The following is a 12,469-nucleotide window of genomic DNA, read 5'->3' as shown; positions in this document are numbered from 1 at the left end:
CCTTCTGCATTTACTCGAAGTTCAGATACAGTATAGGAGACACTTTTGTTCAACGACATTAGCTCCTATTATCATAGCCATTTTTTAAATTTTCTTCATCTTTGTTACAGACCCATTAACCACCCATGCCAAAAACTGCTCTGACCACTAACAGCAGGGGGAAAGGAACCCTTTGTCCCACAATATGGAATTGCAGCTTCCCAATTCCTCTCAAAGGGGGAGAATAGACAATGTTTTTCTATTTTTATTCTCTTTTAAGTCGATACTTTCAGCAGAAAAACACACTGCTTCCAGGGGAGTAACGAGGGAAGGAAACACACTCAAAGTCCATTTGGAAGACTGACCCCAAGAGACCCAAGCAGGCATTCCTTCTACTTTCCCTTCTAGTCTTTCAACGTAAATGTCATTTTTATGCTACTGAAGAGAATCAAAAGTGCCAGGGACTCTAGAGACTAGAGACTAGCCCTATGAAAACTTTAAATCTTTCACATTCAATATGCATTGGTAATTAGAGAGCAAAATATCAGCGATCGGTTGAACCCACAATTGGATCGCTTTCAATTTACTGATTGCTGAGGAGTGGAATATAATATGTGAACTTTGATTATAATAGACAAATATAACAATATGAAAAAGCAGGAGTATAAATTCCTGCATTTATTTGGTATTTACTACTTACAAGGTAAAATTCTATAATGACTATATAACATCCAAATGGTCTATCTCTAGCTTCATAGCTCTACTAGGCAAATATATTTTAATACTGGTAAATTATAGACAATGGTATCAATATACTAACTACTGACAGAACATATATCAAAAAATATATGAAAAGTATGTGAAATAATTTTTCTCTACAGGCTTTAATTCAAGAATGAACTTAAGAAAGGAACAGCTGAACAAGTAAAATGTTAACCCAAACCAAATTTTCCCCTCCTACTTTTCTATTTCCCACTCTCTGAAAACAATGCTGTGTATTATTGTTTAGAATGATTAGGCATTATATCTTTATGTGTAAACTGCCAGAAACACTCCATAAACTTTATATCTATTTCTTTTGCTGATAATTTTCTCAACTTCTTTTTGAATCAAAATAAAATAGCTTAAAAATTTAGGGCAATTTTATTGCAATGGCTGTTACTTTTTAACACAATTTTTCTTGAAGCACATTGAAAAGACACTGTGTCTGATGGCTGAATACATTTTTACTATTTAGTCTTGCCTGTGGTAGAGACAAATGAGAATATCTGCCAAAGTTCTGGGAAATACACTTTGAGATGTCTTAAGTATCTAACATAATTAAGTTTAGTTGCACAATTCTCATTAATTGTTATCTTTATGCCCAGGTGTGTGTCCCTACAAAAATCTAGAGAGAATTGCCAGTCTGCAGACTTATGTACAGGTCTGTATAATTCATGAAGTTATTGCGGTATGAGGCTCTGTAGCATCCCAGTTCATTTAACAGAAGGACATATACTCATGTTTAATGATTCTCATTATAGCAGCACTTCCTTACAATGCCACATTCAGGAGACTAAAGGACATGCCCACCAGACAGACTGTGCAAACTATAAGAGCCTATACAATATGCACAGAGCATATGATTTGGCCTGCCTCAGCACCAGATCTGTAAAAGAAGTACTTTAAAAAAAGAATTTTGTTATGCATCCTTTTCCCGTATTCAAATTATTTTAGCATGATAAATCATAGTTAGCATGATTTTCAAGTTAAAATGATTGAAAGTTGTTGAAGAATAGTAACTGCATATTTTTTAGCCTTTCTTTCTGTCCCTTTGAGGAAAAACAATAGGATTTAATATGACTGCCATCAATAGCGTATCATAACTTGATATATCCAATAAAATTGTCACTACCAGTCAACTTTGATAAAATAACGTCAAGTAAAAAGACTACTCGCCTCATGAAATATATCCTTAGCCTTGAGCTGAGGAAGTTCCTTCTAATGATCTTGACACTTCTGTTTGATGGATGAAACATTATCTAAGGCTTATGTTCTTATAGAATGGGCCACATTGCCAGTATAGATAGGAATTGATTTGGTGAGACTGAGTCTCTATACAAAGCTTATAGAAATTATTTTGTAATCTGTACATAATGGATATAAATCTAGGTGTCAAAATGGATTATTGGGGTCGGAAATGTTAGAGCATTCTATACATAAAATCAATGCACCTTTCTAATGGCACATTCATTTTCCAGATCCTTGATGCCTATCCGCATTTGTATAGTAGTTCATACATTTACAAGACCTTACATTTTACAGCGCTTAGCAAGTCAAGACTGTCCATTTTTTTCAAAAGATAAGGAAGAATCAAATAACTGAAATACCTTTCTTGGACCCTCTTTACCTCCTCACCTTATACAATACTACCTGTAAATGTCCAAACCTATAAAATAGTAAACTTGATTATTTTGTTGGGGAATCAAATTAACACAAAAGTTTCTATTTCATGTAGTGCTTCGAATGCAAAAACTGATTACTTCTCTGTCAGAAACTGGTTCTGAAAATGCATGCACATGCACGCACATGTGCATGCGTACACGTGCACGCACACACTGAGATTTTACTAACAGTTAAGCAGACAAAGCAAGTATACAGGCTTAGATCAGAACAGGCGTTTTACTTAAAATGCTATGTAATTCTGGGCTTCTTTATTGTTATTCCATTGAAAATAGACTGACATATGTAATCTCCCTAGCAAATTGGTATTGTACTTCAATGTTTGAACCTTGGTATCTAAAAACGATAAAAGCACTGTTTTGAGATTAAAGGCAAAAAAGGTCAGCTTCCTGAATTTCTTTATTCTTGACATGAGCCTGACCTCTGGTTTTTCTATTTTAGGCTCAGTTCAAGTGAATCCCAGGTCATGAATTCCTAGGTAAGCTTTTGTGCCTATCATAACAGTATGAGTTACTGCTGACACAGCCATCACTCCAGCTCTTTCACGTATTTCTTTCATTCTTTTGCTGATGCCATTATTAAAAAGCATGCCAGTATAACCTAAAAGCCACTTAAAATCTTCTCTTTTTTATGTGGCTAATTTATTCAGAAATTTTATTTTGCAAAGACGGTATCATTGAAATACAGAGGGAAGATCTGTTTAGGGGTTCTTCTTGTGGGTTTTGTGAATTTAGTATAGTGGGATTCTCTGGAAACTACATAAAAGCACTACTAAAAAGCAAAACCAAACAAAGATCAGGAAAGTATTTTTAATCTTTACAATGTACACAAAGAGACGTCATAATAAGGCTAGTTCCTCATCATTACTAATGTCTAATTAATTATGATAGAATTTATTCTTTCATTTCTTAATTTGATATAGGGTGTGATTTCTGTGTTACTATAATTGTGTCATTAATTTTCACTTCCTAATTGTAAAATATGGGCTAATAAGAAACAACATATTAAATCTTGATCACCCTAAGGTTTTAGCACTCTATGTGAATGGTCTGTAATCTATTAAGGACAAAGTCTCAGTTATTTTATTGATACTTTGTGTTCATTTAAGCACCTTTTACAAAAATATACTAAAGAGGCCCTATGTTTATAACTTAACTGATGAAAATGATGAACAAATACCAAAAATTATTACAGACAAAATCCAGTAGAAGGACACTGAAATTTAGGATATATTGTTGTGCTAAAACCATCAAAAAGCAGTCCATTTTCACCCATCTACAATTCTATTGATTACTTTCTTAATCTAAAATGTGTCTTTCATAATGATGAATAGCAAGGATTTCATCATATGTAGCTGAAATAGCTATAAAAAAAACTTAACCTATGTAAGTAACATGTCATTTGTAATAAGGACACCTTCTAATATTGAAACATAAGGAAATTATAAATCAGTGCTAATCCACAATATAATGAAAATTATGAACAAAGTTGGTTGAAAGTCATCTAAAAACAAAAAGATGCTTTTGAAAATGTTTCAATATCATTAAACATTTAAGTTGTAAAATTTCACATATTAAGGAATACTTCTTATAATTAATACTGCTTTGTATTCATGATTTTTTCTTCAAAAAATTTAAAGCCATTTTTAATTAATTTCAATGCTGTAATAAAACAGTACATGCAAAATTTCTAAAATGCATCATAGATACATACTTAGAAACATAAACCTAAGTAAACTCATCTCATATGTTTATACAAATGAGCCAAATAAAATTTGGGCAAAACTGCATTAAAAATAATTAAGACATACAGAAAGGGTGCTAGCGTGGCAATGTTTCCTCTGCATGTTATGTAAGTCCACATTTTTTACTCCGCAGGTATCAGTTGAGTTTACAGTACAGAAGTTACATCATGACTTACAAATACTTTCATATTTCACTTTAGTTTACATGCCCTTAAATTATTCTTGGAATAATATAATTAGATAATTGCCTGATATTAATAATTTAGAGCATAAAAAAGTATTTAAAATCTCTAATATGAGCTTTTGAAATTTGATGAAATGTTACTACTGTGCATTTTTTACCTGGTATCATTTAAAATTTGAGTTCCAAAACCATATATACCCTGGGTTTAATCTATTAATAACACAGTCATTTATTCATGGAAGCTTAAATCAAACTAAAAGCATATAAAATATATATGACAACCATATCCTCCCTCCACTTTTTTTTTTCCTGGAATGCTCTAGCCCATCATTGTTTAAAGGAAAACAAATGCTACTTCAGGTTCAGACATAGAAGTATGTTCCTAGAGTATGGATATATTGTGTACAGATCTTTACAAATTTTAATAACCTCTTAAGTCATTTAATTCTAAATTACATATGTCTACAACAATAATGTATAAAATATTTTTGTTAATTTTTATGTTTCATTACATGAAAAAATGTTCTCATTTTTATGTATATTGAAATATCTTGTACATTTATAATATTACTTATTAATTACTGTTATCTTTTCTATTTTAAAGGATACTTTGTCTTCATTACCAAATATTACAATGTAAAATATTTCCAATTTAATAAGTTGCAGCATTTTGAAGTCACTGCATTATTTAGTTCCTAATTAATAAAAGATAACTCTTTTGGAATACTGTCATTTAAGTTTTGGGTTACTTTTTCTTTATTGGACTGCTCATTTTTTCATGCATCAGATGGTATTTTAAGTCACCTCTGATGAAAACAGAAGGCTAATGCAGCATCAGAATAACTTTTCACTGGGAGTTTCAAACAATTAAAGAAAAGCGCACTTACCATGTTCCAGCCGGGGTAGAGGTAGTCTGTACCAACAAATTCAAAATAGTGAGCAAAACCTTCCTTCAGCCACACGTCTTCCCACCACACCGGAGTCACAAGATCACCAAACCACTGCAGTGACAAAATGAATGAGCATTGGAAATAATGAAATCTATAGTAGGATTATTTTATCTAAAATCAAATGTGTTAAACTTAGATTATCATAACTGGAATTCTTCCCCCAATTGGTTTTTTTATCTAAGGTTGTATGTGGCAGAACTGCATTGATTCATTCAACTACTGGAGCTACACTAGTTTTTATAAGCGCATTCAGAGGAGAACAAGAGAAATGATCAAGGAACACAAAAGAATATTTAACCTGGAGAAGAAAGACCCTGGAATTAAAAATGAATGGCATCCTTCAATTCCTGGTGCCTGCCCATGCAAAAAAAAAAAAAAAATAGATGGCTTCTGTCCTCAAATAAATGAACGCTTACTATGTGGAAGAGGAAAAGCCTATGTCTTGTCGCCCCAAAGGAACAAACCTGGACTAACAGGTGAAAGTTAGTGTTGGTAGATGTCTGCTGAAAACAGAGAAACCCTCTAGCAGACTGAGATGACTGAAGATGGAAATTACTGCCTTGGGAGATAATGAGTACAGATATTTCCATCACAGGAGGAACTGAAGCATCACCTTCTATTGGCAGAGGAAATTTAGAAAAGACATCGGCTGATTGTTGGAACTAAGGGCTTTTAAGTCTACACCTGATGCTCCACGACTGTGATATTGAGTTTGGGGACCATAAAACAAAAAAATCTCTAAAATCCAGTCATGAAAAATGTAGGTTTTAATTGGTGTTTTTGATTAGATCATAGTGCATTACTCTGAAATGCTAGCTAAGTTCAGCAAAAAGGTAAAGGAATTATTTTTTTCATTCAAAATATGCCTTATATGTCAGGAGCTATCCTGAAGACTTGGGAGTCAATGAAAAGCCAAGTAATGTCTCTTTGCATTCAGCTGACATTTTATCGGAGTGTTCAGGACATTGATGGGAGACAGACAATAAGAAATGTGTAAACAAAATAACAATACAATTTCAAATCATAATAAAGCAGGACAGGGTGTGATTGAAGGAGGGAGTCACTTAAGATTGTAAAAGCAAAAATGTTCTCTCTAAGCAGGTGACCTCTGAACTTGGACTTTAATGATAAGAAAGAGGGAGAAAGCCCCTGTCAAGAAGATTTCATGGAGATGTAACCATTAGTGCAAAGGTACTAAGGTGGGAACAAGCCATTTAAGAAGCAGCTGGGATGTAGCAAGTCAGAAGGAGAGTTGGGGAGAGTCCAGAGGGACAGACAAGTTCCAGACCATGTATGGCTTTAGGAGCCACGGCTCCTAAATAACTGAGCATTTCAGTATCATTTACCTAACAGAATCTCTAATTGAAATGCAAATGAGCTAACTCTGAATTTGTTGATGACTGCAAAACATGATATTTAAAATAATTTTTATTCTTTATCAAACATGCATGTTTCACCTTTAAATTAAGTCTGCCTTTAAAAAAAAGTTTATCTTAAGAATTATGGCAATAATTAGGGAAGAAGAGTAACATAAAAAGTAGTTTGGCAACATAGTGGAAATTATCATGGGTGTTTCTCCTACTTTCTAGTTCTTTCTCTTATAATAAATGTAACTAGTGGTTGCACAGCCCCACACAGCTATAACAAAGAAGTCACAGAACGTGGAACAAATGAAATTCAGTTCTATGAACAATTGTGACAGTATCAATATGGTTTTATTTAAACAAAACTATCTATCCAACCTGATATTTATAGGAACACTAAAAAAAAGAAACTGCTTTTGCCTCAAAAAATTGCACATTTATGTGAAAACCAATCTCTTTAGCACAGAAAAGGGATCCTGGTGATTTCTGCAATGGATCACTTAAGTGCATGAGGTCAGAAATACATGCCCAAACTGGCCAGCACAATGCGTGCAGACATTTAAGTAAATGGTCATGGTTGTTACCAATTTATTATTAAGTCAGTATTCATTTATTAGCATTTAAAAGTTCACCTTCTTTCACTGAGAGCATTTTCCCTATCATTCTTCCTGAAATTTTTCTAGATTTTTAAAAACGTTTTTGGTTGATAACAAATCCAAGTTATACTGTATCACAGTGATATTTCTGATGTTTTAAGTTCAAACTACACATACTAATAAGTAACCAGGAGAGGCTTTGTTTTCTACTAGCATAAGCATTGATTTTATTTTTTTCAATGAAAATCAAGATTCAAATAAGCATTTTTAAGTCTCTGTAATATCTTCTACTCATTGTAAGTCAATGCCTAAAATCAAAATGAAATTAATTTTACATTAGCTTCACTACAAAGTTAACCAATTTATATATGGTTACATATGGCATGCTTAGAAACATATGAGTTTCTAAACATGCCAAGACAGAGGGTCTATGGCTGAGATACTATTTCTAAGTGTCTGTGTAATGGGAAAAGGGAATAACAAATTGATTTCAGCAAACGCAAATTTTGACACATAACACAAAACTCCACTGCATCTTACAGCAATACAATAAATTATTGCCATCACTGCACTTACCATATATACACACCAGTAATCACGAGAAAATAAAGCAAGGATGACAGGGAATAGTGATTGGATAGGGTCTCCACAGAGGCTGCTGAGTGGCAGTGCCACCTCACTCTTCAACTCAACCGAATGACCATTACTTATTAAATTGGGAGGATAATAATGTAGCCCCTCAACTAAATATCTGAAATAGTTCTACATTCTCAATAGTTTGTACATTATACTTACACCTGAGCTTTATTCCCATACCTGGTGACATATTTCATGAACAATGACCATGGTGACATCCAGCAAATAAGAAATAGATGAAACACTGGGATCCAGTAGTATTCTTTGTTCCACAAAAATACTTAGTCCCCAGTTCTCCATAGCAGCATACGGATGCTTAGGCACAGCTAAAAGATCTAGAAATAGAATAAAAGAGTTCCAAAGGCTTTAACAAACATACCAGATTCTAAATCCATATCCAAAACAAAAAACAAGCAAACAAAAAAGAATGCAGAAATGTTAATTAGATGGAATGCTTGTTCTTTCTTGTTTTGCTTTTTTTTTTTTTTTTTGTAAATTAAACTACCTGCCATTTCGACATGACAGCAGAAATATAGGTTATCGCTGTAAATGTTGGTCATATCCATTCATCACGGTTCATTTGCAGGCCCAGTACTATAGGCAGCTGGAAGTATTGGCACCATTATTGATGGGCCCATCCTAATAAGATTCAGAAAGTCAAGGAAACTAAATGCGGCAGAATCCACACAGTCGAAGACACTGTGTCCTCTAGGAAAAAATATATTCAGTTCAGTGCAATAAATTGTATACTTTTACTTTTACTTCCCCATTTTCCAAGAGGAAATATTTTAAATCAATTTAAAAATATGATTTATCATTTTCTAATTGCTTAAATTCTCACTAACTTTTTAGTTAAAAACAAAACAAAACATTGTATATAAATATAGCTTGTAGAGAAAAATATTGTAGTGTATACAGTAGCAAAAGAGCTACTGAGGAAAAACCTGTAGGTTTTGGTCATGTTTCCACAATTAACTCAATGTGTAATAATGGTAAATCATTTTGTTTCTTGAGACCGTAATTCCCTCACCTATAATATAAAATTATTAGCCGTAATTATCTCAAAAAATCCCTTCCAGCTCCTAAAAACCTATGATTCAATGATTCTAAGGTGTGTGCTTACTTTAAAGGGTCATAGAGGTATAACCTACTTCTAGTGAAGGTGACACAATAAGTTCATGCTTTGATATACTTCTTCTGTTCCAAACAAAAAGAAATGATAAATAAAATATCAAAAGAGAAAGCCAAAAAACACCTCCAGGCTCAAAAACAAACCTTCCCTGGACCAGAAATGATATGGAAATGTAAAGAAGTGATTACATGTGAAATGAGAGACCTGCTGGGTTCTGGCTCTTGCAGCAAGCAGTGAAGTTGGGAATTGGCTCTCGCGGGATTTGTGAAGCCAAGGGGACTTAAGCCAAGTTGACTGCTTGATGCTAGGGGTTGAGGTTGGGCATTCACACTCATGAAAAGAAGATGGAAATATCAAGTGCCTGCTGCTTCCTGGTAAAGTGACCAAGTGGCAGGGCAGAGATTTGAACCAGGCAGCCTGGCTCCACTGCCTGGGTTCCTAATCACAACGTCATATTGTTCATATTCTCTGCCCCAGAAGTTCTACTCATAGAGTAACTTTATAGATGCCAAAGAAAATTGTACAAGAATTGGCCCAAATTGAAAGTACATACCAACAGATACTTTTCTACTTAAGATTTTAACAAAAGGACTTATCTAAATATGAAATAGGCAACATAACAACAAGCTATCAAGCAGAGAGCAAGAGTAATCACATATCTAGTGCCACGGGCTTATAGGAATTTGACGATTTACAATCTTTTGGAACTGTGCCAGTTTGAATCTATAATATACCCAAGAAAAGCCATGTTTTAATCCTGATCCAATCTTTTGAGAGCTACTGTTGCTTTTAATCCTGATTTAAAACTGTAGGGTGTGAACTTTAGATTATCTCCACAGAGTGGGATGCGCCCAATTGTGGGTGTGACCTTTTGATTAGATAGAGATGCGACTCCACCCATTCCAGATAAGTCTTGATTAGTTTACCAGAGTCTTTTAAAAGAGGAAACATTTTGGATAGAGCTCAGAGCAAAGCTAATGCTGATGCTTGGAGAACAGTTGCTTCAGAACCAAAACAAGACCCTGACGTTTGGAGATGTAGGATCCAGCAGACATCACCATGTGACTTTCCAGGAGACATTAAGCAGGCCAGAACCCAGAGCTATGTTCCAGAAGAGCTAAGTGAAGGCCTACAGATGCTGAAAGATGGAACCATGGCATCAGAAGTTGGAAATAACAGAACTGGTAACAAGGACTAGAAGATGCAGCCAGATATCTTTCCAGATCACCCTTCCTTAAGCCAAGGTATCTTTCTCTGAATGCCTTAATTAAGACATATTTTTAGCCTTAGAATTCTAAACTGGTAACTTATTAAATTCCGTTTTTAAAGGCCATTCCATTTCTGGTATATTGCATTCTGGCAACTTTAACAAACTTATCCAGGAATTTAGCCTATTGTAAAGCAGCGGCAGTACTATATTACGTAGTCCTCCAAGAGCACGGAGAGGTCAGGTTTCCACGACTAAATGAGCACATAATGCGGTTTGGATTGACTCAAATAGTACAGAGAAAAGACATCAGATACATGTATCAGAGGCCAAGTATAGTAATAAGGAATAAAGAAGAAGGAACATATAGGAGGCAAACATCCGAAAACAAAACCCTGGCAAGCAGCACAAGCAGTACAGCACAGGAAAATGTTGAAGATTGGTGGCAGAGATACCAGGCAGTGATGACCAAAGCAAGCAGCTGATAACATATTGGTATACAGAGACACGAAGACATAGAAGCCAAGCCTGGGTAATGAGGCTATACCTCAACCCTTCCACATCCCTTAAAATGGAGCCTAGAAAATGGAGCCAGAATTCAGGTAAAGCGGTGGGGTGACAGAGGAAAACACAGAGGTATTCGAAGTCAGGGGAAGATTCTCAGACACAGATGGGCTTTTTATAGACATGGGAGATTACATCTGTAAACGGCAAAGAAAAAAGAAGAGAGAGAAACTAAACTATACAAGTTTAGGTCTTGCGACTATATATACAGTAAATGTTTAACAAAGTGCTGAAGAAACTTCTATTTTGTTCAAACTATGGAGAATTAGTTGAACTGTGCTTCCACTCTACACATACAGAACTTGAGGAATTTCACATGATAGTTTATCATTTAAGAACACTAGTGACAAGAATATACCCATACAATGATGTATACATGAATGTTGATGGAAGCTTTATTTGTAATAGGCCTCAAACTGGAAACAACCCAAGTGTCCATCAACAGGTGAATAAAGCATGGTATAGCCATACTAGAAAATTTTATTCAGCAATATGAAGAGGTAAACTATCAATACCTGCAACAATATGCATAAACCTCCAAATATTTATACTGATCAAAAACAGTATACACTTTGAGAAGTTAAGGCTTAATTGGTACGGAATTTCTGTTTGGGATGATAGAAAAGTTTGGGTAATGGATGGTGGTGACAGTAACACAACACTATGAGCATAATTAACACCAATGAATTAATTGTTAAATGTGGATAAAAAGAGACATTTTAGGTTGCATATATGCTATTAGAATACAAATTTTAAAAATCATAAGACTGCATAACACAAACTGTGAGCCTTAATGCAAATAATGGACTATAATTAATAGTATAATTATAATAATAAAAAGTTACCTCACTATGCAAAGTGTTAATAAAGGGGGCTGTATATGGGAACTCTATTTTTGGTATGGTTTTTATGTAAACCTACAAATTTTCTAATAAAAATTATAAAATAAAAAGGAATATATAGAGGGTGTAAGGGTAGCTCAGTGGAAGAATTCCCACCTACCATGCAGGAGACCCAGGTTCAATTTCCAGCCCATGCACTTCCCAAAAACATACAAACAAGTAAACAAATGAAAAAACCAAACAAAAACAAAAAAAGAAATCAACAAATAGTGTTGCAATCAGGAGATGCTCACATGGAAAAAGAATGAAATGTGACCCCCACCATACAGCATACAAAGAAAACAAAGAGTATATTAATGTATGATTACAGTAACATGAAATTCTAAAAAATGTAAACAGATGTACAGTGATAGAAAGCAGATTGGTGGTTGCGGACGAGAGTCAGGAGGTATTACATGAATACCAAAAAAGCAGTAGGGGTGATAGATATGTTCACTACCTTGATTGTGATGATCACTTCACAGGTATACACTTATATCAAAATTTATCCAATTGCACAATTTAAATATGTGCAATCATTATATGTCATTATAATGCAACAAATGTTTGAAAAAAAATACCTGAGTAAGTAACTAAAATACTCTTTTGCTTCACTTTCAAGAAGATAATATTTATATACAATGAATTAGATAATTTTAATTTTTGCAAAATAAATTTGTCATGAGACTACATTCATTAAAATGTGCAACCACAGCTCTTTAAAATGCCTTGAAAACTCAAATGTTTTAGAATCTAATTTACTTGGAAATTCAAAGAAAATCTTGGGTAA

At 34.1% G+C, this 12,469-nt stretch overlaps 1 protein-coding gene across 1 annotated transcript in view; it reads right to left on the bottom strand.

The window, feature by feature from the left end:
• Nucleotides 1–12,469, bottom strand: part of TRHDE (thyrotropin releasing hormone degrading enzyme) — a 421,292-nt gene that overhangs the window by 195,997 nt on the left and 212,826 nt on the right. Inside the window, exons 4-5 of the mRNA XM_077111449.1 lie at nucleotides 8,076–8,230; nucleotides 5,237–5,350 (exon numbers count right to left, since the gene is read on the bottom strand). Coding sequence (XP_076967564.1) covers nucleotides 5,237–5,350; nucleotides 8,076–8,230 — 269 coding nt within the window. The remainder of the gene's footprint in view (nucleotides 1–5,236; nucleotides 5,351–8,075; nucleotides 8,231–12,469) is intronic.

The sequence above is a fragment of the Tamandua tetradactyla genome, chromosome 7, assembly GCF_023851605.1.
Source record: "Tamandua tetradactyla isolate mTamTet1 chromosome 7, mTamTet1.pri, whole genome shotgun sequence".
Taxonomy (NCBI): Eukaryota; Metazoa; Chordata; class Mammalia; order Pilosa; family Myrmecophagidae; genus Tamandua; species Tamandua tetradactyla.
Note: the sequence above shows the minus strand (reverse complement) of the source record. Positions and strands in the feature narration are given on the sequence as shown.